Raw genomic sequence first — 27,960 nt, 5'->3', positions numbered from 1 at the left:
CAATATCACAATGGCTAGGAATCAATGATATCTTCAGGTGAAATGAGTCACCCATCTCGTTAAGAGATGTGCGACTTTTCATTGGCTACCTTGGAGGTTGCCTACTGCTTTGTGAGGGATTTATTGCCACCTGGATATCAGCTTTTACTATTGCCATGAGTCCAGCCTGAAAGATACTATAGTCGTCGAAAAAACTGAAGGAGATCTCCAGATGTTCGGAGTATACAAATCCGCCCACCCTACCCTCAAGTGGGTGTTGAAGTAAAAGGTACGACTTTTCCTAAAGGCTCGTGCCTATTCCTTTTCAGAGTTAAGCAGTCGCATGTCGTGGCATTTTCTTGCATAGGCAGAAAGATGCTCAGTAATTTGAAAATGTAAGTTTTCTGCAGCTCCATCTATTCAGTGATAGCAGCACAGCTAAACTTGAGGTCACCAAATTTATGCACAGACTACTTGCAACCCCCCGATTCCCCCAATCATCATTGAGTAAGATATTAATATTCACTTAACTTGAATTGGCGTGACTTCGATGGCCGAAGGAAGGAGTGTCACGATTGCTACCTCTAAACATTCATAAACAACTACATAAATATGCAATATCTCATGTGGGGTATAACCGGACAGCCATTGCCAATAGCTAATCCATATTAAGAATCTTTCACACCTCAATAGTCAGCGATTCTGTATGCGTACCTCGCAGACTCACCACATTTGCCATACAAGCCAACCTTCAGCAACACCAACACTCCTAGTGCCCACATTTCCCCATTCACACGAACTTTACCCCACCCGCGAAATACATACGTACACACATATATATTCGTGCATATTTATTGCCGCATGAGAAACTCAACAAGCACAAACTCTCAGCCGGATTTCGTACCAAAAGCGTTTGAATATAAAAGCGTGTTGTTGTGTCAGACGCTCTCTTAGGCTGGCACAGCGCGACACGTAAAGATTTTTGTAGAAAATTCGCCACAAACGCGTTGAACTCGCATTTGTACCTTTACAAAACGCTTTAAGTTTATTTAAGAAAAAACATTTTTTTTTACTCACTTGAAACAAATTGAAAAAGTGCGAAAAATCCTCAATCGCTTTGGAGCGTATTGCATTAGTCGGCGAGTTGGAAGTGCATTACAAATTGTGGAATGAAATTGTGACACTACCCACCACTTCCCCTACCAATAGTGGTGAAGAGCAGTAGCAAAATTGCGCGCTCCACAAAAAGCACGTATCAAAGCAAAAAACAAAATAGTTCAACTTATTCCCCAGCCTTATTCTCCAAACAACTGTGTTGTGCTACGTTTACCTGTGGGTGTTGTTGTTGCATTACTTGTGGTGGCATTTGCATTTCATTTTCTGTAATAAAAGTAGAAGAAGTCAGTGATTTCGAAGGCTAACACCACACTCATTTGGTCATTCGTTTGTACGTCAGTTCGTCGTTATTTCGTTGTGTTCGTTCGTGCGTCTGTGCGTTTGGTTCGGGCGATCGTTGCTTTATTTGCCTGTTCGCAACAGTTGCTGCGATCTTTGTGGTGTTGCGCTGGCGCAGTGTAAGTGGAACTCTGCTAGTGATCGGTAGGACAAATTTGCTGTAGTGCGCTTTGTACTGAAACGATCTCTCTTCTTCTGCTTAAAGTAAAGTAACATTTTGTAGTGACGTTTGCTCGTCGTGAGCCCCACTTAACCATTTAACACTGAAAGTTTGTGTGTGACTCGAGTTATTGCAATTTCTTACGTTGAAACGTGAATACCGTTCGTAGATAGTTGCTGCGGTGATTGCTGGTGTTAAAACTTCAGCGCAAGAGAAAATAAAACAAAACCACACACAATGGCAAAACTTTTAGTAGTTTTTGCCATTTTAGCTGTGGCTGCTGCGACAGGTGAGTGTTAAAATACAAAACAAGAAAATTTTAAGTGTTTAGCAAATATTAAAAGAAAAAAAGATATTCAATATGTGCAATAATGCCAGATATAACAGAAAATTTTCATTTAAAAATATCGCATATAGACTTGTAAAGCACTTGGAATATTTTGGAGATTTTATATACCTACAAGTTGGTTTTTTTCGCGTTGTTTGTTGGTTTTTCAAGTTTTTGTGTGAAAGGGACGCGCTTAAAAGATAATGTAAAAATAAAAATAGTAAAACTGTTAGTGTCTCTATTATAAATAGATGTTTTATTTTTTTGTTTTTCAAAAAATACTGTAAAAAAATTTCATAATCACTGATTTCTCTGTGCCTGAAGAAAAATCGGACAGTAACGTTGTATTCATTGATTTAAAACAACATATATTTTCAAACTCATGTGGTTGGGTGTAGGTTAGGCTAGGTTATGCTGGTTGGCCGAAGCCACGCAGAGACAATTTTGGCCCATAGCGATGAAAGATCAGAGACCTATTTAACGAAAATATACCTCACTCAGTTAGCGAATTTTAAGTGCCGCTCAAGCTCCAGTTCAGGCATAGATTCCGGTCTTTAAAAACTGAGAGCATCCAGGTAGAATAGTATAGTTTTCTAGAGAGCCGTACAATGACAATGAAGATGCTCCAGGGTTTCTCTTGTGCCCATGTGGTAGTAATCAGGTTCTAAATTTATAGTCTCTCCAGTTGCCCAAGGATTATATGGAAGCGTGGACTTTAGTTCCTTCCCATGATGTAATGCTTCCGTATGCTACTCCAAGCTAATTTATGAAACAGGGGCAGGACTCGAAGATTTTATAAGTAATTCTTATGTCAAAAATATTATCCCTAGGTGACGCTGGCGTCGAGATAATCAAAAAATCATATTTATTTAGCTTTTATATTATTTAGAAAATATATTAAATATTAGGCGCGCTAGGTAGCACTGGGTTAAAATATTAGTTTGGGGAAAAAGAATTTTATTTTTGCGTGAAAATAGCACTATTGGTTTAAAACTGTTTTGTGGTCGATATTTAGCTTCTTGACGATGCTATACCGTTCAACTTCGATTATTTCTGTGATTTCATCGGCATTTTCTTTGACATCAAAGGACAAGATTTTTTTAGTGTGAAACGTCACCTTGACAACGAGTACAAATTTTACAATATATTGTTTGATCGATACTTTACGAGATATCGATCACTACAGTCATCTATCGACAAAATAAGGGACTTTTTTCCCCCAAACAAATATTTGAAATATTAATGCTTATGACCAATTTTAGCTCTTAACCAGGATGTATATTATTTGATTTGACATTGAAAGGAATTTTTTTCGCAGAAAATGACAGAAAATACGTACTTTACAGATTTCGCCCAAATTTTAGTACGGAGTATATACCGGTGCATATTATCTGTCTGTTCTGCTCGAGCGTAATAACTCTATAAAATAACACTAGGCAAAGGCCATGCCGAAAACCTTTATTCATTGATTTGGAATAATATTTAAAAAATTTGAATCAAAAAGTCGGCACAAATAAATACAAAAATTTGGTTCATCAGCTAGCAACAGAGTTACTGACCGGCAAATGAACTTAAATTTTTTTTAAATTACAAAATGTTTAGTTTGGAATTCATCTACTACGAATTTCTAAATGTCTTTATATATATATATATAATTGGCGCGTACACCTTTTTCGGGTGTTTGGCCGAGCTCCTCCTCCTATTTGTGGTGTGCGTCTTGATGTTGTTCGACAAATGGAGAGGCCTATAGTTTCAAGCCGACTCCGAACGGCAAATATTTTTATGAGGAGCTTTTTCATGGCAGAAATACACTCGGAGGTTTGCCATTGCCTGCCGAGGGGCGACCGCTATTAGAAAAGTGTTTTTATTAATTTTGGTTTCACCGAGATTCGAACCAACGTTCTCTCTGTGAATTTTGAATGGTAATCACGCACCAACCCATTCGGCTACGGCGGCCGCCAAATTCTTTCTTTAACTTACGAAAATCAAATTTCAAATTATCTACTCTCTAATCAATTTTTTTTAAATTCATCACTCGTACCCTCTAAAGATTTATTCAAAGCAATCAGCGTGTTTTTTTTCTAATTTTTCATTTAAATTTTTGTAAATATTACATTCACACTCTTTCCACACTCTTTTTGCACACATTCAAGACAAATCGCCCGGCTCATCATACACATAAATTATATAATCCAACTTTCTCTAACGCAGATGTGCGCATAATACATATAATTTATTTATTTTATCTTTTTTAATATGTAATTTAACTAACTTCGTTAGCCACAGTACACAAACAGCGCTGTAACGCATTTTTTCCTCAACCTGCTGCATTTTTCTACAAATCCGAAAATTACTATGGCGTCATTTGTCATACTTCACCCACTTTTCGAATACACTCACGCACATACCTACATGCATGCATATATAAATAAGTGTTTATGTATGTGTGCACCACCTATATGCACACATACACCTATGCAAGTACAGTTATACAAATTTTATGGCGGTGCAAAATACCGGAAACTCTTAGTTACTCAGGTGCGCATGCAGTTAAAAAAGTGCACATGAGCTCCTCACAAATCCACACACATAAATGGTTTCTAAGTGTGCACAGATAGGTTTCAATGAGTTGGCGGGGTAAGCAAGAAACCAGTTCCTACCAAACCAAAAATGTACAAAAGTCAAATTTAATTATATTTTCTAACGGCTTTTTAATAAATGTTAGCATGTTTCGAAATTAATTTTTCGCAAAACAGGCGTTTCTTAGAGAGTAAATTTCCTGGAACTTTGGAAACATTTTGTAGATAATTTTTTATTTGTATTTATTACCTTAATAAATTTTATTTATAACTTAAATGGAAATGAATGCTGCTCAAACGGATTGAATTAAAGTACTGTGCAACAGCTTAGATTTGTAGCTTCTCTGCTTCCACAATTTGCTGTATCTGTAGCATCTCGTGAGACATTTTAAACCAAAATGTTTATCACCTTATCGTTTGAATAAAATCTTTGCAGCAACTATTTCTCCAAAATGGGGAATCCTTTTTTTTGTTTTTTGTTTTTTTTTTTTTTGTGTAGAGAGGGAGCTTTTCGGCTCACTGCACTAGAAACCCACCCCTACTCCGTTTCGCTTTATACGTGGAACTACCTAGCTTCGCATAGTGGAAGCGGCCTTTTGCCTTTCTATGAACATTTACTGAGGCGCTGCACGCAACGTCAATTTATTATGGAACAAATAGCAGTCCGAGGGAACCAAGCGTAGTGAATAAAGGGAATGTGAATCGAGTTGGAACCCTATTTTCATTCATTTTGCGACCACAAATGCTGAGGCGCGAACTAAATAAAATTGTTTTTCGCCACAAAGAAATAGACCGATCTGACTGAAACTTGCTGCGTGTTCTTCCAGGAGGTGCTACTAACTAAACATGACCAACTCTTGAACAACTCAGTAGTACCAACTCTCAGACTTTGCATAGACTTTTCAAACGCCTCTCGTTGGTCAAAAGTACTATGCGAAATCTTTTATTTTTAGTTTCCCTGTTTCCATAATTTGGTGTATCTGGGAAATCTCGTGGGATCTTTTAAAACAATTTTTATATATTTAATAATTTAATACCTAAAGCTTTTAAGCATTTAGTTTACCATATGAAATTGGCTCACTTCACGGAGTACGTGATAATCAGGTAAAATTTATGTCCGTAACTAGTCTTGTATTTGTGAACATGCAGATACCAAATGTACATGATGTCAAAAAATTATCGAGGATTTAACCATAATAAATTTTGCACCATTTTGACAAGTTTTGGCTATTTATCTTTTGCTTATTCTCTTTTTTTTAATCTAACTTTTAAAGTAAGAAATACCATATAAATGCAAGTTTCAAACTTTGGAAAACATTTTTCAATATTCATCCAATTTCCATCGAAATCCCACACTCTTTATGGTAGGTGAAATGGTTGAAGTGCCAGTCTGGCACTCCTCAAATAGCACTAAAGTGCCGTTTTGATAAAAAAGAAGAATTAATTTTTTTTGTACGCTATTTTATAACCCATTTAGTTGTAGTATAACAAAGTTCAAGTTTGAAGCGGCTCAATTTTCTAGTTGCTGCTTAATAACTTTTTCCCTCATTTCCCAATGAATGCATGAGATTTTTTCTTTTTTTTACATGCCGTATTTTGCAAACTTTGAACGGCTAAAAATATATTTAAAGAGTTCGTACAAGTCATATTAAAAATTTTCACACAATTATAAAATATCTGGTTGTGGGTTCAAGCTATCCAAATATTTATTTAACCGTTAAAAACTTTAAATAAATAAATTCATAAAAAATAGGGCAAAACTTATTTTCTTCTCTACTTAACTTTCTTGCGCTGAACCTTCACGACACCTTCCAACGGCACATAATTTTCACGAGATGGTCCAGACATTCATTAAAAATCTTTCCATGCATATGTTTTAATATACATATAATTTTTTAATTAATTTCAATGAAGTGCATAGTGCGAAATGTATACATTTTTCACCAAACACTTTCCATCTCCGTAACTCACATATTTTCGTAATCGTCAATTTTCAAAATACCAAAAGTTCACACATGGCATCCACTACTCCCCTTTCATAGTTAACATGAAAACAGCAAAGTAACCTTGCAACTCGCCAATTATATATTAAATGTTTTTTTTTTTTAATTCATTACATATTTGTTGCATCTCCACGTTTTACTGCACTTATACATTCGCCACACACACGCACATATGCATAAGTGTATGTACTTTGGTTTCCCTCTCTCCTTTTTAATTTTCTGCATTCCCTTTTTAATAAGCTTGACATTTAGCAGCGCTTCGTTTCGTTACTCTAGTCAACCTTGACGACTGTGCTGATTAAAATTGTTTGATTTTTTCTTGTTTTCTTGCTTGTTGCGTGTATACGTTTTTTTTTATTGTGAAAGGTCGTTTAGGTGTTGCAGTGGAACAACTTTTAGTTTTATGTGACAACGAGAGCAGACAATTTTTTCTTTTTGTTTTTATATTTAGTTGCAGGCCGAATTGGCAGTAATGCAGTAAACTATGATTAAAACTAAATTTGAACGTGTATTTGAATAGAAATTCTAGTCGCAGAACCGGTGGAATTGCTTGTGGGCATAATTTATTGAATTTCTGAATTGAATTCATTAAGTTGCTTTAAAATTTTATTTGAAAGTTATATTTAACTCTACATTCGACAAACATTGCATAACACGGTAATTATAATCGGGTATTACTTGCAGTGGAGCTCAGATTTACGTCCATTTAATTCTCCTGTTCCTCATTATCTACATACATACATATATGTACATGCACTACATTAATATATTTTCTCAATTTTTTTTGGTAAATAAAAGTTTTGCTCAAATGAAGAAGTAGTATTTCAAGCTGTGATATAAGAAATTCGTAGTATTGTGTAGATATGCAGCTGGCTGCATCATTCACATTTGGCCCCCTGTTGAAACAATTTGTTGGAGACCAACACGAACACCTACGAACGGTTTAAACACTCCTCGTGTGGGTACTTAAATAATAGAAGGAGAAGCAAGAATTTACGTATCTATTATATGTAGCAACACCCTTGTTCCCTTAAGGCCTCATGATCGAGGCTCTAACTTCTTAGTAGAAAACTACTTCCCAACTATGTTGGTTAACAGAAACTACAACTCAACTATGCTGGTTAACAGAGCGGCATTTTTACAACTCAATTATGTTGGTTAACAGACTACCTAAAATTTTTATATTACGAATGCTTAGATACAAGAGAGCACTTTTGAACTGTATATAGAATTTTATCCTACGGCTTTTGAGTCCAATGTTAGTAAAAGTGACAATTACGAAGCATCGTAAAGCTGTATGTTGGCTGGCAGTACGGCGTCCACGAATTCGAACAGAAATTGATCCATAGCGTTACCAAGTGTTTGTATGGAGAGTTTAAGCACTTAATATTTAGTCTTTCAAAAACAGATTAGATAATTTAAGTAGGCTGCTAGTTTTCTGATCTGCCAATATTATTCAATTATACCGCATAAACCGTTAAATATACTTCAACTACTTAAACAAATTGCTGGAGATGGAATTAAAAAAAAAAATTAATATCGAAAATAATGAAATAAATTATATAGAAAGTGCATACTTTTCAACTTTGCCGTAGAAAGGTATTTCAGAAGAGTTGCGTGTTTTGCAGAATATTCACTTACCCTTCAGAAGCAATCATACAAATTTAAATGCTTCTATAGTTCTATAGTAGTACTCGTGTACAAGGATATTCTACTTGTAAAAAGTTCATATATGGCACCGCCAGTACTTCAGAGAACGTAAAATGAGCTTCGGAAAAGCATATATACCCTTATACCAGGGAGCGCAAATTTAATCATCCAATTATTTGAATTTTTGAATAACTTGTTTACTAAATGAAAGAAAATTATTTCGAGTGATTTAAATTTTTATTCTGACATTGCATACCACAGCTGCTTAGTTCACAAGTGTCAAACTTGGTTGGCATGCAATGCCAGATACAAAAATTATAAATCTTCCGATAGAGTGATTAATTTTGCGCTACCTTTTACAAGTATATACATATACTTATAAAAAGTGTGCTATGCAGTTCTTATGCGACATCGATTGTATGATATTTCAGGCAAAATGCAATTAGCTTCAGTAAAAAATTCAAATTCTTATTATTTTCCTTACCTTAACATTTTTGAACAAATTTTCTTTGATATCCAGTAAAATGTTTCAAAATCTATTTCACATCTTTTTAGATACATTTCATACATACTAAAGAACATTTACGTGCATTTTTCACGCATTATGAGGCTTTTAAAGAACATAAAACCAAACAAAAAAGAAAAAAAAAACAAAAAAAATATATTTTGTTTATATTTGTTTTTGCATTATTATATAAATTAGTTTGCGCAAACAGAAATCCATTATTTTTGTGTAAAGTTTTTGCGCAAATAGTTGGAAACTGTTTTATGGTCGATCTCTAGCTCCTGGGCGAAGACTACTCAAAAAAACATTTTCCACATTTTCTTTAACATCAAAAATATCCGAACTGAATCGACGAAACCAAAATTGCACGTAATTAGCTATTTACTATTACAGTATCGGCACCACAAGCAACAGTCACATTTTCAGCGGCCTGGGCAAAGGCTTGCATTTTCGCCTTTATCAAAGAAAAACTATAAAATGTACCGAATTTTCTCTCTGCTGACTTCCATTGTTAACAGCCTGTAACTCACAACGGAATGGCACAATCAAAAAACAAGAAAAGAATTTTTTAGTGTGAAATATCACTTGACAATGAGCACAAACTTTATATTGTTTGATGGAGGCTTTTCGAGATAGCGATCAATACAGCCATCTATCGAGAAAATAGTGGATTTCTTTTTCCCCAAAATATATATAAGCGTGCCTGCACAACTATTGACTACGCTGAAGTATTTCTATATTTTTTGAAAAACACGCGCGCCTTCCTAGATTACATTTGACACTTTCTAGTATACAGTGGGAAAATCTGCAGTTATAATATTAATTATTTCCTTATCTCTCATGCAAATCTTTCTTTCGAAAATTCCATCTCCAGCAACTTCTTCAACTCTACCTCACTGCCACACTTTCACTGTTATACGGTCGTTCTTTTCACAACTATTTAATCAATCCACTTTTTTCAGCTCTAATTAATTTTTCTTTACAAAGTTTTATAGCCACAACTTTTTTCTTAATCCATATGTTTTCTGCTACTTTATAGCCACTGCTTAGTAATTCCATTTGACATTTTTTAAGTTATTTTTATACTTGTCAAATAAATTGGTACCATTCCGTGCCGTGTTCTTTACAATTTAAATCATAACGGCTGGTAACCATCAACAATGACTCCACTGGCCAGTAATCAACAACCGGCTGCACCAGTTTGTGTTTCTATTTTGGACGCCCAACAAGTAGTCAGCAACATGGCTGGCTTTAATGGCCGTTTCGTGCTTAAAACGGTATATCCGAGCGCACACGTGTTTCCAAAGACTTGTGCACACATACATACACACATCTGCATACTACTATTTGAATGATTGCCATTCGAAGTCAACGATTGTGTGCAAGTATTTGACGTATGTCAAGCAGGAAGCTTTTTTTAAGCATGGCGATCACTTGAAACCTACTTCTCAAATACTTATAAGTGCGCGCACTTAACCAATTCAAACCAAAATGGTTATATGTGAGTGTATGCATTGCGGCGGTGAAGCATGCTTGTATGTGTGTGCGCAAACAAACACAAAAAATTGGCACAAGTCTTTATTGGCCTACACATCTGCTTCCGGTTTGTTGTTATTGTTTGCTTTTTATGTCTATCATTGCAAATTTTGTAAAACACCGATTTTTCATTGATATATATTTTTTTGGATTTATCATTCGCTATTGATTGACGATGTGCAATAACCGGTTTCCCGCTTCAACTTTTAATAGCAGCTGCCAAGTCAAGACGTTATTAAGAGTCAAGAAGCTTAATGAGATTTAAAAAAGCATTTGTATGTTTAGAAATTACTGAGTATCAAAATTAATTCCGAAATTAGCTGAGCATTCCTTTAAACGAATATTAGATTTTTAATACAGAATATTTAAAAAAAGTATTTATTTTAATTGTTACACTTTTATTTTTATTGCAGCTTCTGCAGAACGTGTGAGACGTCAGGCCACAACTGAAGAGCCCAAAAAAGAGGAGTCCTTTGAGAAAGAATTATGTAAGGACAAAGATGCCGGTGAATGGTTCCGTTTGGTCGCTGGGGAAGGCGATAATTGTCGTGATGTTATTCAGTGTACATCGTCGGTAAGTGAAAACAGCAAATTTGTATGTGCACAGAGCACAGAAATTAGAATTAAACCCTATTATTGGCGTAAGATTTTTTAGATTTCTTAAAATCTGTTAGAGGAAATATTTAACGCATATAAAATAAATATAAAGAAAACGCATGCAGATCTTCGTATAACATGTAACACTCTTTACCCATCAAAAAAATTAAAGTGAGCTTTGCTAACCTGCCGCATAAACTACTCTTAACACTAAAGTGCACTTTAACACTTTTCGCTTACCCCACTGCCGAATAGTAATAAATTTATTAGCTCCTAGCCTAAGGCAGCGCTGAAATAAAAATTCGCTAGTTTGTGCACCTGAGTTCTATACTAGTAATACCAGTGAGCCGCCATAGCCGAATGGGTCGCTGCGTGACTACCATTCGGGATTCGTAGAGAACGTAGTTTCGAATCTCGGTGAAACACCAAAATTAAGAATTATATATATAATGTCAGTGAGCCAAACAAGATGTCCCCTACTTACATCGCCATATTTAATTTCTCTTCAATTAACTTCTTTTTAAACCTAACTTTCAATTTGCTACTACAAATTTCTTACTTCAGAAATATTTCAAACCGAATGACTTAAGGACTGAAAATTGTTTTGAAAAAAGAAATAAACAAATATATTCTTATCGATTGGTTAAAGTGAGCTTTAATGTTGTAAGTTGAGTTTTAAGCACACAAGCGAAAATCAGATAACTGCGACGTAGTCAACGAGGTTATCAGAGAAATAATTTGCAATACTCAACGACTCAATTGCGGATGTATCATCCTCTTAAGGGCTAATTCGTTGGGCACCCAGGTCTGGCCAGGCTGGCATTTTCAACCTTGGACGTGAATTTAACATATTTCTATAGCTAAGCTATACGAGCGACTTTAGCTTCCAGGTAGCTTCCTAAAATTTAGAGAGAGACGAAAAAAGGCCGGATCCGGGTGCCGAACCAAATGGTTCAAAAAAAGGTGTCCAACGTAGGGTTTATATTGGCGCAATTCTATTTTCACGTGACCTGAGCGATAGTATTTTTTCTCATGCCAGCCAATAGTCTTCCAACCAACCCCACGAAATGAGAGGTTTGCGATACCGTTGATTACCCGCGGTCTGATCCTGTAGAGGTGCACCTCGCGTCAACTCAGCCAGCGCTGGGCAAGAAGGTGCTCTAGAGTTGCCCTCACTTTCAGTTCATTGCAAAATCTGTACTTAGAGCTGTTTACGATGCCTATCTTGAGTGCAAGTGCCGCTAGCAAATTGTAGGCTGTCAGTTTACCTACGATAGTTCTTCCTTCCTTTCTAGGCAGAGCTCATACGAATCTGGCGTATAAAATGAGCTACATTTTTATAAAAAAATTAATGTGTATTAAAAACCAAAATAAGTGTAGCCCAAACTGGTCTAATATATAGCAGCATGCTTTCCATTCACTATGCCGGAGTTTCCAGCTTTCATACTTTCACAGACTGCTCGGATTTTCCCAAATTATTTTTCTTATACAAATTTAAGTATAGGCCTAAATATATAACTCTAATATATATCTTAATATGCATCACTTAGAATACTTTATCATATCCAACTATTCAAGATTCAGTCATAGCTAATAATTTTCCGCCTCTTTTTTTTCATTCGCTTAGGGTTTGCAAGCCATTCGTTGCCCGGCTGGTTTGTACTTCGATATTGAGAAACAGACCTGTGACTGGAAAGAATCCGTCAAGAACTGCAAATCGAAGAACAAAGAGCGACGTGTCAAACCTTTGCTCCACACAGACGAGCCACTCTGCCAGGATGGCTTCTTGGCTTGTGGTGATGGTAACTGCATTGAGCGCGGCCTCTTCTGTAACGGCGAGAAGGATTGCTCAGATGGTTCTGATGAGAACACTTGTGGTAAGTGCTAAATAAGAAGCAGAAAGTTTTTTACTATAACATTTTATCGAAATTATTAACGACAAACAAAGCTACAAAACGCAAAAACAAAAAACAAAAAAACAAAGCTAAAATCAATTAGTGACCTCAACATACTTTTGATTTTTCAACTTATATATTTATACGTAATCGATATGTATAGCAAATTATTCGTGCATGTGTATATGTGCGTGAGAGTGTTCGCGTGCGCAAATAAATCTTCAACTTACCTAAAAATGTCAAAAGCAACTATAAAGTGACAAATCGGCAACAAAGTTGGTATGCACGAAAAATCCAACCAGAAAATATTGTAGAAGAAAAACACAAGACTAAATTGGAAACCGGAATTCATCACATGCAGTGTTACTCAATTTGAATTTCACGATTTTTTTATATATTTTTTTATATTTTTTTTTTAATCTTTTTATATGCGTAATTTTTTTCTCCTTCTTCTCTGGCGAGATATTGATTACATACGCGTGCGCTTGCGGATATCTGTGGTGCTTGCCCTTCCACCTTTCCACGCTGCTCGCTCCTCTTTCCGCTAGTACGAGGGGTGCCTTTTATATGTCGGGATTAGAGAACAAAAACAAATTTTAATCTTCGAAAATCACTTTATTGTTTTTCAAAATATTCTCCATGAAGATCTATACACTTTTGCATGCGTTTGAACCAATTGTCGAAGCACTTTTGACACTCTGAATGAGGTACCTCCAAAACATGCTTTCTGAATGCCGCAACCGCTTCTTCAGGTGTCGAGAAATGTTGACCTCTCAGTTTGTTTTTTTACGTACGGGAATAAAAAGAAGTCATTCGGTGCCAAGTCAGGGCTATACGGCGGATGACCCATTAATTCGATGTTTTGGGTGCTCAAAAATGCAGTTGTTTGAACCGATGTGTGAGAGCTCGCATTGTCCTGGTGAAGAGTGATCCGTCGTTGGCGATTGGTTTTCCTAATTTCTTGGAAGACAACTGGCAAACAAATGGTTGTGTACCACTCAGAATTTACTGTTCTGCGTTGTTCTAGTGGTACGGTTGCGACATGTCCAGTTTTTCCGAAAAAACAGGCGACCATTTGCTTGGAAGTGCTTCGTGCGCGAACAACTTTTGTTGGATTTGGCTCATCTTGAAACACCCATACAGTCGACTGCTGATTACTTTCGGGCTCATACGCATAAATCCATGATTCATCACCTGTCACGATGTCATAGACGTGTTTCGAAACCCCGCGATCGTATATTTTGACGCGAACAAATTTTTTTGACAGTCAAATGTTTATGCAATATTGAATGTATGTTGGTCCCACTAATGCCTAAGATTGTCTCAATCTCACGATAGGTCACATGACGATCTTGCAATATCAGTTCGCGCACATCATCAATGGTTTTCGGAACAACAACTGATTTTTGACGACCTTCACGAAATTCGTCTTGGAGTGAACTACGACCACGATTGAATTCACCATACCATCGATAAACACTGGTTCTTTATAGAGCTTCATCGCCAAAAAATGAATTAAGTTCATCCATGCAATGTTGCTGAGTTAATCCACGTCGAAAGTTGTAAAGAATAATCGCACGAAAATGTTCACGATTTAATTCCATTTTTGGACCGAGATGAATCTTTTAAGTTACTGTAAACAACACAAATAGCGCTGGTATTTTAAAACGTTCTGAGTACGTAAAAGCCAAAAAATGTCAAACTTTGCGATACAGCTGCCAGTTGCCAGATTGCAACACCAGGGTTGCCAAATCCCGACATATACAAGGCACCCCTCGTAACAAGTAGTTCATACGCATTTAAATAATTTACAAATCAAAATTTTTGGAGTAACATACATTGCACAGAAATAAATGAAATGAGTGTAGTTGTTTTAGATTTGAGCGCACGCAGAGCTTAAGAGATTATAATGTTTTGTTTGCATACAGGCACACAAATGCATACGTGTGTGTATGTGTGCAAAAGCGCTAAGTACTCGAAATGTGAGCTAAAATTTCCAACAGCTCATTTGCTAGGCATGGCATGGCTAGGTGACGGCGACGGCGACAGGCAATTGCTTACACAGACACAACAATACTTTAAAGCATAATACTTTTATGTACAAGCATCATAAATACCGGTTTCAAGATTGCAGCAAAAATCGAAATTTTTCATTGTTGCCGTCATTTTTATTTTTATTCTCATTTTTCACTTTTTGTTTTTTGTTTTTGTTCACCTATGAGTTTACGGGTTTTACCTTCTTCTTCTGCGTATTTCGACACTTTTTTGCTGAGTTGCAAATGAAAACAAGACAGAAAAAAACAACATGCAACCCCAATACCGTTGCACTTTGTTCGGCTAAGGTAACCTGTTGTTGATTATGGTTTAGCCAGGCGATAACAATCAACATTCGCCGGTGCCCAAATATGTGTGTCGCGATTGTGGTATGAAAAGCAAAACAAAAAAATGAACGGTAGGAGCGTAAAACCCATTCAATTTGTAGCAAAACAAAAAGTTACCAACCAACTGACGAAAGTAAAGTTTCATTGTGGTCGAATTTGCATGACTATAATACAAAGTTGTGTAAGGGAAAATGGGACAAAATAAGACCTGCAACAAGAAGTAGCCTGACAAGCAAAGCAGATGATTGCACACGATTTTAGACGCTAACTGCGATTTTTATAAAAACTTTTGAATAAGCAAAAGATAGAAGTGGGAAATGGCATGGAAATTTGTTGAAAATATGGGACATTTGAAGACTGAAGCTCAATTCACTTATGCTGAAATAATTGCTTGAAAAAAAAAACTACAAACACACTTGGCAGACGTGAGTGGTAACACCTACCAAACGAAGAAAATTGCATGGAATTATGAAAGAAGTGCAACAATGATGCAAATTGGTGAATTTTTAATACAAAATTGTGACAAAGGAGCCTTTGGTGGCTCCTAAAATACTCAGGCTAAAAAGCCCATTGTATTTAGAGCTTTGGAAAGAAGGTAGAGAGTCAAGGAGGGAAGGAGAAAAGTATCAGAGAAAAATATAGCAAAGAATAGAGACAGAGATAAAGCTATTGTGAGAATTTTCCAGATTCTGTGGCATCTCCAGCTTTAGAGGACGAATATTACTCATTCTCTTGACATCGGAACCCAAAACTCGTAGCCTCGCTCTAGCAAAGGCAGGGCACTCACAGCAAATAAAGTTACTCTGTGAAAATATTTTTGTCAAAAAGAAATTTTACATCACTTTGCAATCCACAAACAAGTCTGCACAAGTACACGACAGTGAGTTAATGAGCCTCTGAGACATTTCCCTTTTCGGTGAAAAAATCATGTTAATTTGAAGCATACATAAATGTAGGGTATTCGCATCGTGCATCGTAAGCGTTGCATTGTTATAAGTAAACAAATTTAAGTCTCCATTGGACACCTTTTTTAAAACCTTCGATTGAGTACCCGAGTCTGGCCTCTTTTCGTCCTGTTCGAGGATTCTTTTTAAAAGGTTATATAAATAATATAAATCGATAGAAAATTAAATTTTAGGATTAAACGGCTAAATATGTAAAGAGTTTTCCAATAAGAGGTGTTATATTGATATTCAAAGAAAAATAATATTTTTTAATATACATGATCGGTTGTTTATTTCATTATAAAGAGGAAGGTTTGCCGTTAATAGTGGAAAATAACATCAGGGAAATGACCACAACGACCACGCTTAAAGGGCAATATCCTTTTCATGAAATTTTCCATAACCGAATTGCAAAGTGGCTGCCCTATGTCCTCGATAGCCTCACGAATTTCATCTTTGAGATCTCAAATCGACCCTGGACTTTTGGCGTAGACCTTCTCTCTCACGTGGCCCCAAAGAAAAAACTTTCGGAAGCTTTTCCCGTAAAAGATCAATGGTTTCGTTGCCGGCTGATATTTTATTTTGGATCCCATAATCCATAAGGGGCCAATAAATTCTTTATAAACTTGGAATGGAACTGAATGCACATACATGAACAGAGGTTTGCACTTGGTGCTTAAGATTTTTGTGTGCCCTACTTTTCACAATGCCGCATGCAGACCCAGCGCCCGCAATAAGCCTAGTTAGCTGAGTTAGCCTAGCTCGATATGAGTTGGGCCGACCATAAGTGCCTATCTTCCGGCCGTACTTGGACGAGATGTTTACTTTTTCTTCTCACTTTAGAGAGAGAAGAAAAATGTTATGGTGTCTCTGGTGATAGGTAGCAAAATCGACAAAAGTCATTGGGCCATGGACGCGGCTGTCAAGATGGCTGCGCAATCTGCAATGACTAATGGGAATGTGAGTGACCATTCTCTGTTTTTTTTTCTTAAAGAGATTTATGAGATATTTAAATCCCTACTGATTATGCGATCTCAATATGGCCTCACATTTGCATTTTCATTGCCCCAGAGTTTGGTGCCAGTTTACGTTTTGTAGCCTTAACGCCTCATCTCTGAGTTTTTCCTTGATGGTATTTTTTTTGTGTTGATGGTATGTTTTTCCACAACCAAAAAGATCATACATGACTGGCAATTAACCGTCACTCAGCATATATCATTTTGCGTTACACAAGAAGTTCCTGGTAGACACACTTTTAGAAAAGTTGCAGTCGAATGGCGTACGACAATTCGATTCATAATTCCAGTGAGACAAAATAATGCAAGGATACAAACACATCAGTAGGTACCTCAACTGCTCCAAGGCTTCAATGCATATGGCGACAAAAAGCTGCCAAAATCACATACCTTAAGCAAACTAATGAGAGCATATGAACATACAAACGAAACCACAAACATGTAGTTGCACTACATATACAAGCACATTGTATATGTAAATACAAAAACAAAAGATTTAAAAATGGTAAACAAATAGTAATACGAGCGCCTGTTGATTTGATAACCAGCAGGAACCGGTTCGATGACATAACCATTTTCGGTTTTTTGTCATTTTTTTTTTGCTTTTTTTGGCGCAAACAAGTGAAAAAGAAACCCTTAAATAAAGGAGCAGTATTTAATGAATGCGTTCGCGGATGAGTTAAAGATAAGCAGACAAATGTAAAGAAATAAAAAAATAAAAGTTTTCGCAAAAATTGTGTGCTGTTGTGTTAATGAAGAAAATTGTGTGGAATACCAAAATTTTGAGTACAAAAATATAGTACCTATCAGCATGCATGCACGTGTTGTTGTCTTATTAAAAAGTTGTAAATTTGAAGTTTTTTTTTGGAGAAAAACAAGAGGTGCAGCGAACGATTTATCAGGGATCTGCGCTTCAGCGCCTTTGTTTAGGTATTTTATTGTACGAATATAGCGGCAACTGCGAGCCACTGACCACGGCGGCAGCGACGCTATATGTGTGTATGTATGTATATACTCGTAAGTATGCATGTATTTATGTCTGTGGGTATGTATGTATTTAATATATATGCATGTATGAATGTATGTATGTATGGATGCATGTATTTATGCAAGCATCTGACTGCAATATGACTATTTTCTTTTGTCATAATTTAACAGCTCAGCTGCATGCACACATACACACATACACATGCAGATTTGACTTTCATTGAAAATAACGCTATTTCACTTTTATTGTTTTTGTTTTTGTGCTACAAAGTTTGCATAAAGCTGTTAATTCGAAACTTTTTCATTTGAAAAATCATTAAGTAGTTTGTTAAAATTAAAAAAAAAAAAACTTTTTTTTCGACAAATCACTTCACTGTATTTTCATTTCGCATTCAAAGCCGCATTTTTGCCACTGGCGTGGAACAGTCAATAAAATTAAATTAAAACGTACTACAAAGTAAAAGTTACTGTTAAATTTCTGCTGCAGCAAATATTTAAAATGCAGCAATGTAAATTACACAAAACACCAACAACAACAACAATTAACTATCTACAAGGTGAAGTCTCCATGCATTGTAGGCGTATGCTGGCCTTTGCCAAAGCTAATAGCCCACACTTTCGTGCCAGAGTTTCACAAAATAGTTGCAAATATTTGCCAATGAATCAATGCACGCCATTCCTTTCCATTCATTCATACACCGCGCGCATTTGTACGTATGTACGTAAGTATGTAGGTATTTTTCATATTTGTTCAACAAATATTTTCTTATTAGTGGCTATTTTTCCAATCGTTTGGCATTTAAATTTCCACTCACGTGCAATTACCACTACCTTTGCGATTGCTACTAAATTTGTAGTCACTTTGATGCATGGCAATAAAAATAATCAACACAAAACAAAAATGCCACCAAGTGCATTGCCCATTGATGATATAAATTTTATTACAAGCCACGCTTTCCTTTGGGCCTAAAATAAATTTACATACACACACACATGCATGCACAAGCTATAGAAAGCACGCATTTAAAATTGTATTTACACAAACGCTTTTCTATGTAAATTTTGCCTGTATTTGTATGCGCTGCGGCATGGGATGTAAACGCGCTTGGGCTGCGCCGCCGCGACGTGCCGCTCATAACTGATTATCTGTGTATCAGCCGCCAATATTTGTCAGCAATTCACAAACAAATGACCCGAGCCTGCCAACACTGGAAGTATACATCGTTTTGGCCGCTGAATGAGTGCCGCGTCTTGTCGTCGTGTGGCTGGCAGCCATTCACTCTGCGCACGCAATAAAATAAGAAACAAAAATCGAAACGGTAGCGGCATTAGAGTGTACTTTGTTTTATGCTTTAGATATTTGTTTCTATTTCTGTGTTTTTTTTTTTTGTTTTTTTTATTTACACATCTACATAGGCTTGTAGGTGTGTGTGCATAATTTTTCTTTAATTATTTATAACGTTTTCATGCTGTGTGACTGTGAATTATGTTTGATTCGTTGTTTGAATAACAAATGTGAAATAATAATTTCCACTTTCAAGCCGTTAAGTTCACTGACATTAGCTTATATTACCGCTATTTCTCCAGGTGTAAATGATACATGCAATGTTTAAATAAAAATCACACAATATATTCACTTGCATTGTGAAAAACGGCAGCCAAGTGATTACTTGGTCACTGAACTATTCATTCGGCAGTCGGCATGCGGCCAACTCAATCGCGGGTTCCGTTTTGTAAAAGCAATAGTAACTATCATGGATCGTGAAACTATCCAACGAGGTGTACTACTATGGAGCCACAAAAAAGAGACGCCTTACCTTAATTGAAAATTTAAAATCCGTGATGAGAAAAAAATCAATGGTTGAAAATCATAAACCAGCAAGAAATAAAATTATTTATTTCTATTTTTTTATTTACTATTCCACAAACAAGATTTATCGACACTTTGCGCTACAGCAGCAATATTCTCAACAGATCGTCCAATTTTTGGCCTGCCAGACTTTTTTTATTCTCAAAGAAAAGATTTTTAGAGGTGTACTACCTAGCAGACCGTTATTCGGCTCTGAGCGAATTTGACAGATATTCCGACGTCATTCGTTTACTGTTTCACTAAGCGAAAGCTAAATTTTGTGAAATATAAAACGAATGACGTGTAATCCAAAGCTCCCCTCAAACCATACTTTTTCCCCCATACCTAACACGCAAACCTGGTATCTATCATTCTTAAGTTGCTTGCAATTTGAAATTTATTCACCCTTATCGGAATCATTCGCACGCATATTTCCTTAAAAAGAATCACCAATTTTGAGATATGTTGTTCTTAAATATCGACCATTTTCATAATAAGTTTCAATAATTTTACCACCTTGTAAAACGTCGGGGCGTCTGTCTACTTGCTAAATGTCAAAGATAGCTTAAAAAAATGTGTCATCAAGGATATATGAACTTTTGAAAGACCCTTTCATAAAATTAGTTCATGAAAATATTTTTCTAAAAAATCACAAAAAATACAATAACATAGCTTAGGCTTAAAAGGTCTGCATAAAAATTAAAAAAAAAAAAACTTTAGCAATAGAATCAACGGAATCATGGTTAGTTGATATCGGCGAAGAAAAAAAAAGTTTGCATGTGTATAGGGGTATTTTTTTTCCAATGAAAATTGTGAGAAAACATCTTTTCAATGATACCTCAGAAATCTAAATCGATGCAGATTTAGCGAAGTTATTCAAGTTTTCCTTAAACCTCTATCCCGCAATTGGCGGCAATAGTCAAAATAATAAAAAAAAAAACAAAAATAAACAAAACTTCTATTAGTTCTTCCTCCTATTTGTGGTGTGCGTCTTGTTGTTGTTCCACAAATGGAAGGACCTACAGTTTCAAGCCGACTCCGAACGGCAGATATTTTTTATGAGGAGCTTTTTCATGGCAGAAATACACTCAGAGGCTTGTCTTGCCTGCCGAAAGGCGCCCGCTATTAGAAAACACCTTTTCTATAAATTTACTATTTCTAAAATCATTTACGAGCTTTAAAAAAATTATTTAAATTGGTAAAAAATAGTATCCTTTAGCTGTTTTTGAACAAAATTTGTCGAAAAATCCAAACTGTACTTTAATACAGTTTTTAAACAAGCATTTTAAGCTTTTTTTAAAGGATTGGTGCACCCTAATGCACATCTATGTAATTTGCCAATTATTTCTAAGAAATTTTAAACGAACCTTTTGCATACAATACATACAGGACATATCGAACTGTTGACTGAATATGCCTACAATTTTTACCAAATAAAAAGTTCAAACTCCTTTTGAAATTACTACAATAATTTCACAAACTCCCCTCTATTTTCATACAGATATCGATAACGATCCCAATCGCGCGCCACCCTGCGACCCCACTGTGTGCGTATTGCCCGACTGTTTCTGCTCGGAGGATGGCACCTCAATTCCCGGTGATTTGCCTGCCAAGGATGTGCCCATGATGATTACCATCACATTCGACGATGCCATCAACAACAACAACATCGACTTGTACAAGGAAATCTTCAAGGGACGCAAGAATCCCAACGGTTGCGACATCAAGGCCACCTACTTCATTTCACACAAATACACCAACTACTCAGCGGTGCAGGAAACTGCGCGCAAGGGCCACGAAATCGCTGTGCACTCCATAACGTAAGTGAAAACGACGTATGCCATGAGAAATAGGAAAACATTAGCATGTAGAGAAAAATAAAAACTTCAAAAACTTTGGCCTTGAATAAAAAACTAATTAAGTTACTACTTACAAATGACTCAAACCCTATAACTATTCACATAGCCCCAATTTTTATATAATTTTAATTGTATTCCCCCGCCCTCTTCCACACTTTTCTTCCCATCTCTTGCAGCCACAACGATGAGGAGCGCTTCTGGTCGAACGCTACCGTCGATGACTGGGCTAAAGAAATGGCTGGCATGCGTATCATCATCGAGAAATACGCCAACATAACCGACAACTCAGTGGTGGGTGTACGCGCTCCATACCTACGTGTCGGCGGCAACAATCAATTCACAATGATGGAAGAGCAAGCTTTCCTCTATGACTCCACAATCACTGCACCGCTCTCGAATCCACCACTCTGGCCATACACCATGTACTTCCGCATGCCACATCGTTGCCATGGTAATCTGCAGAGCTGCCCAACCCGTTCGCACGCTGTGTGGGAAATGGTCATGAATGAGCTGGATCGTCGTGAGGACCCGGCCAACGATGAATACCTGCCCGGTTGCGCTATGGTGGACTCGTGCTCAAATATTTTAACTGGCGATCAATTCTATAATTTCCTTAATCACAATTTCGACCGTCACTACGACCAAAATCGTGCACCATTAGGCTTGTATTTCCACGCAGCTTGGCTGAAGAACAATCCCGAATTCTTGGATGCCTTCCTGTATTGGATCGATGAGATCTTGGCCAATCACAATGACGTGTATTTCGTGACAATGACACAGGTCATCCAATGGATGCAAAATCCACGCACCATCAGCGAAGCCAAGAACTTCGAGCCATGGAGGGAGAAGTGCGTTGTCGAGGGCAAGCCAGCCTGCTGGGTGCCGAGCACCTGCAAACTGACCTCCAAGGAAATCCCCGGCGAGACCGTCAACTTGCAGACATGTGTGCGATGCCCGAATAACTACCCATGGGTGAATGACCCAACCGGTGATGGTTTCTTCTAAGTCAGCGCGCTCACCTGTAAATGCACCACAATGCGTATACATTTTTATTTGTTTTTATTTTTGTTTAAGTATTCTAACTTTGCTAAAGAGTTGTGCTTTAGCGCTTAATTTTGTACTCTCTTCTCTCTTAAATTTTTCTCTTCCAGCTCTGCTCTTTCATCTTCTACTGCCTTTCCTTTGCACTTCTTTTATTTATCCTATTAATATTATATATGTTTCTTTTCTTATCATTTGTAAATATTTTTACCGTTAATTGCCGCTCAAACAAAACTAAGCTAAACATTTCTGAAAAATCTACATTAATTATAGTTTTTTTTTTTTGTTAAATGCCACAATCAATTTTTTTTTCGTTTGCTTTAAGTTATCTTTATTTTCACTGCCTCAATCAATTATCTTTGCTCTAATTATGCAAGACTTTTATTATTTGACCGACCTTTGAGCTGCTAAATAATTATTGGCAACTATTTACACACTCTGATATTCGGGCCACACATAAATATTTGGCGCTCAAGGTCGTTGCTGTGTTAATTTTAAAGTTACGTAAATTGAACTAAATATGTACACACAAAGAAACACTAAAAAACACAAGAAAAAGAAGAATAAGAAGAAGCCAGAAAACAAAAACTCCACATATGATATTAAATATTTTCGATAAATACTCATATAGCCACACACAAAATGTTAGGGAGAAACAGATGAGACACAAAGCGTTAATGCGAAAGTTTTTAATTTGTAGTATGTTTTATTGTACGTATATTTAAATATTTTTTATTACATAATTTTTAATGTATGTGAAACTTTCCTTCTGTATCATTCATACAATTAAATATTAATTAATTGATTGATATAAAGATTTGTGGAAAAAAACGAAACCAATAAATAAAAAAATATAAACAAAATCAAAATAAACGTATTTTTTCTTCACTTGGAGGGAGATAAATGAAAAAAATGTGCGTAAAAGGGACCTACCACAAATAAATTATCAAAAGTGTTAAGAGTATTCTGTATTCTGGTGAAACCCGAAGTCACAATCATTTACGGATTGCAGCACTGACAGCCCTGAAAATATTCAACTTTCCTTTGCATCCAGTATTTGCGAGTTGATTGTAGGTAAATGAAATGGTTGAAGTGCCACTTGGGCACTCCCCAAGTAGCGCTAAACCGCAGTTTTGATCAACTGTACCCCGCTGTACTAAACACGAATCCAACGTCATGCTTTCAAATAAGCAAAAATAAATTAAAACTTCTCAAAATGGCACATGGAGCATGGTAAATTTAGAGCTGAACCCTGACCGCTTACAATATTCCCTATTAGCAGATATTGAAGTGCAATCTTTGCAGCTACGGGCAGACCGAAAACTGGACATTCTGTTGCGAATATTGCTGGCATAGCGCTAAGTATTGCTGGTTAGGTTAGGTTAGGTTGGAATGATTGCCCAAGGAATGAGCACACTTGGACGAAGATAAGCTAATTCGTCCTTTATGAACAAGGTGAGGTGAAAGAGAAAACCCATGGGACGAAAGGAGAAGGTGGGGAGGGATGGTCGTGAGATGGTAAGGAGGGTGAGTTTAGAGTGTATGGGTTATGAACGATAACTGGGTATTGCTGGACAACCTTTAACATCTTTTGAGTCTTTGCCTCAAAGATTCTACATTTATGTATATATATTTTACTTTGAAATAACATCTAGACGCGTATTTTAAAAGATTCTTTATTTTATTTATATTTTTCGCCCTCTTTCACTTATTGTGAAGAACAGTTTTTGGCACTAAGCCATTTCTTTATTTGAGTTTATGTGGTTTTTCCAAACAAGAAGAAAATCATATTTTTTTTATAGTGTACTCGTATACTATAATATAAGACGCACGCCACAAATTGGAGGAGAAACTCGGCCAAAAGGGTATACGCGCATATTATAAAATATGAAAGAATCTATACATGTATATGTATGTATATTTATGTATCTATACAAAAACTATACAATACAATACAATATCTATAAGCGATAACAGCGGTACTCCAATAACTCAACGTCGCGTAAGGCCACTTATTGCCAGTGATTCTTTAAATTGAGTCTTCGCTGTAGCTTTACATAATTCATGAATTTAAAATTTTATCTGTGTAATTTTTTTTTTTATTTTTGATTGAAATACGCATGAAATTGTATTTATGTCATTTATGCTTAAATTTGAGTGGCAAAATAAGTATTAAAGTCATAGAAACCTGTGTTCCTTTGCCTAAAATTGCTTTATTAGATTTTGTTAATGTGGTTTTTTGGTGGTGGTTTGGCTTACTAGATTTTCTTAATGTGAATATTTTATCTATTTTTGTATAGAATTTTTTTAGCTGGATTTTTTTATACGACTTTCTGAGGAACGCTTATACCACCATCACTTCACAGTTCTCAAAACAACATTTTTTTTCTGCTGCATTAAAGTTGCTCTAATATATTTGTGGAACAACATCAAGACGCACACCACAAATAGCAGGAGGAGCTCGGTCAAACACAAAAAGGGGTGTATGTGTCAATTATTTGTTTTATTTTTTAATATCTACAAAATTGCATACCCAAAGTATTTTAAATTTCAGTGCAGCACATTCCGCCCGATGCTTAAGATACCGAACACTTTAACTCGCTCCTCTTGAAATACATTTTTCAAGTCGCCCGGCCACATAACTCCAACCAATGTTGGTCGATTGGCTTGTAATTTGGAATTTTTTTTTTCAATTATGCCATAGTACATATGAATGTTTGAGATATACTCGTATTTTTTATGAAAAATTTTAATGCAATTTTTTTGGAGATTTTAAAGTTTTTTAAATATTTTTCAAAAATCAGGTCGTACTGAAAAAAATTCCAAAAGCGGCTTATTTCTCCGCCGCTGCAGTGGCCCAATAATTTACGGAGGTGCCGTATTTACCTCCATTTACTGTGTGCGAATGGGCAGAAATGCGAATTCATGGCATAATCGATTGATATCATTTTTTCGTCAATTTAGCATACAATTTTGCTTTTGAATAACTTGTTTCCTAATTAAAAACACTGATTTTGAGTGATGGAAATCTTTATTTTGACCTTGACGTGCACCATTGCTTGTCCGTTTGCACGTAGTCCTTTGAAAAAATTATAAATATTTTGATTAATTTTGCGCCACAAAAATCATGCTTTGCCTCCAGTGAAGATTTTCGGCTAGTCCGCTTGGTAGTCAATGTGTTAAGGCAGTTATATTTTAAAAAAATATAGAAATCGAGAGTTGAGCTTTGTAACGAGTTTGTAACGGAATAATTCATATAAGCAAATATCTGAAAACTAAACTAAGGTAATTTTTAGTATAAATTTTTTTTTAAAAAAGCTTGTTAAACGATAAATTTCGACTATTTTTTTAATCAAATATGTATACCTTAGTTAAATCATTCTATATCTTTTATAATTGTCACCCCAACACTTCATGCACAGGGCCATACTTTATTACCTAAATTATCATATGAGTCGCGGTATCGATTAAATATTTAATCTTAAATTCCTACCATCCTGTTTGGTACATAAATATTAAATAGCCGTAAAATTTCCTGAAGCTGGCTCATGTTTGAAATAAAATTTTACACAAACAAAACCGTATAGCTTCCAAAAACCTTAAAATGCTATTCAACCATTAAAAATCTATCAATCGAATACAGAAGAACTTGATTTAGATTTTAACATAATGAAAGTGAAGACACAGCCAATTATCATACAAGAGATATTAGCATATTTAATTTTGCTCTAAGAATATCCATGCTACTCATATTCGAGTAGTCAGCGGGCCATATATGGTATGTATATGTATGTATGTATGTATGTATGTATGTATGTATATAAGTTGCATGAAAATCGAGTAGTCTCTATGAGCTGATGAGCTTCTAGTGAATTTAGAACCATGACACACACACGAATCACCTCGAGAAATTAATGGTACGATAACTTAGTACTGGGCCTGTGCGCTAAGTTTACGGTAGTAGCAGAAGCATAAAATATGACATGAAACTCGCATTAAAATGTGAATTTTTTTTTTAACATTTTAAAATATGTTTTTAAATTTGAAATTATTTTGTTTTATTTTATTTTATTTATTTATTAAATGAATGTAAAACTAAACTATTTAAAAAAAAAAAACGAGCATTATATGTCAGGGTTTACGGCTCAAAATTTAAAATTCATTTAAAATCTTTAATTTGTATTAAAGAATTTTTATGACCTGAATGAAACTTCCAGCCAATTTTTAAAATATTTTTTATTCAGCCTAATTAAAAAAAAAAATATTATTGTACATAAAAAATATCCATTAATTTCATTGTAATGCAAACAAGAACTCAACCATACAGAGAATTTACGCCGTAGCTTAAATACAGGATCCGGCACTCGAAGTGTAACCAACTTCAGATCGCTCGCGCAACTGATGTACGGAGGAAAATGGAGGAGCCGGTAAATGTAGTGAGCCGAGTACAAGAGTCTCTCGAAAACTAGACTATTTTACCTGGGTGCTCACAGCTTTGAAAGGCTAGAATCTATCTCTGAACTGAAGCTCGAGCGACTCCTAAAATTGGCGAACAGTACGCGCATCTTGAGTGATGCATATTGTCACTAAATAGGACTCTGATCTTGTATCGCTAAAATGGTATCTGCGTGGCTTTGGCCAGCCAGTATAACCTAAACCTTCAAGTATGCCCTTTTTGAGATCAGATTTGATAGAGATGTAAATAAAAAATAAATACCATCCATCGAGAATAGCGATCGAGTGCAGGCAAGCTCTGAATCAGCTAACTGGCATTTAACCCACACACTTCGTATGGGTGCTGGGCAGCATGGTAGTCAACTGTTGAGTAGATGATTAGTTGGCGAAGTATAAAATCTCTTCTTATGCATTTTTTCTTCTTGGAACTTTAGGATTAATATTTGTAAAGCCTCTTTACTTAGTATTAGTACCTTTCATAATTCTGGTGTATACTTAACTGTGTGTTAACTTTGACTTAGAACTAACTTCCTGAAACAGGTCGCTACAACCCACTTTTGTAATAGCACAACAAGTCTGACTTAAGATTAAAAAAAAAAAAAACAGATCAGACCACCTCATTCACATACAATGTTCTATACTACGTCAAATGACCAGAATCATCACCGATCGATTTCAGTTTAGTGCATAGCCTGCAATAGACCTGCTGAGAATGACTTTTACCGTGGCGATGCTCTGCTT

The 27,960-nt window shown here is 35.9% G+C and overlaps 1 protein-coding gene across 1 annotated transcript; it reads left to right on the top strand.

The window, feature by feature from the left end:
- Nucleotides 1-944: 944 nt before the first annotated feature.
- Nucleotides 945-23,620, top strand: LOC129240762 (chitin deacetylase 1). Its single transcript, XM_054876742.1, has 5 exons — nt 945-1,883; nt 10,609-10,769; nt 12,420-12,669; nt 21,366-21,684; nt 21,900-23,620. The coding sequence occupies exons 1-5, from the start codon at nt 1,832-1,834 to the stop codon at nt 22,726-22,728; spliced, it is 1,611 nt and encodes a 536-aa protein (XP_054732717.1). The 5' UTR covers nt 945-1,831; the 3' UTR covers nt 22,729-23,620.
- Nucleotides 23,621-27,960: the final 4,340 nt, after the last annotated feature.

The sequence above is a fragment of the Anastrepha obliqua genome, chromosome 3 (assembly GCF_027943255.1).
Source record: "Anastrepha obliqua isolate idAnaObli1 chromosome 3, idAnaObli1_1.0, whole genome shotgun sequence".
Lineage (NCBI taxonomy): Eukaryota > Metazoa > Arthropoda > Insecta > Diptera > Tephritidae > Anastrepha > Anastrepha obliqua.
Note: the sequence above shows the minus strand (reverse complement) of the source record. Positions and strands in the feature narration are given on the sequence as shown.

Bases quoted from the DNA above. Each gene is read 5' to 3' on its own strand.
- LOC129240762 (XM_054876742.1), top strand. From the start codon at position 1,832: ATGGCAAAACTTTTAGTAGTTTTTGCCATTTTAGCTGTGGCTGCTGCG. The intron at 1,884-10,608 runs GTGAGTGTTAAA...TTTTTATTGCAG, and splicing joins AGCTGTGGCTGCTGCGACAG to CTTCTGCAGAACGTGTGAGA. The intron at 10,770-12,419 runs GTAAGTGAAAAC...TCATTCGCTTAG, and splicing joins TTATTCAGTGTACATCGTCG to GGTTTGCAAGCCATTCGTTG.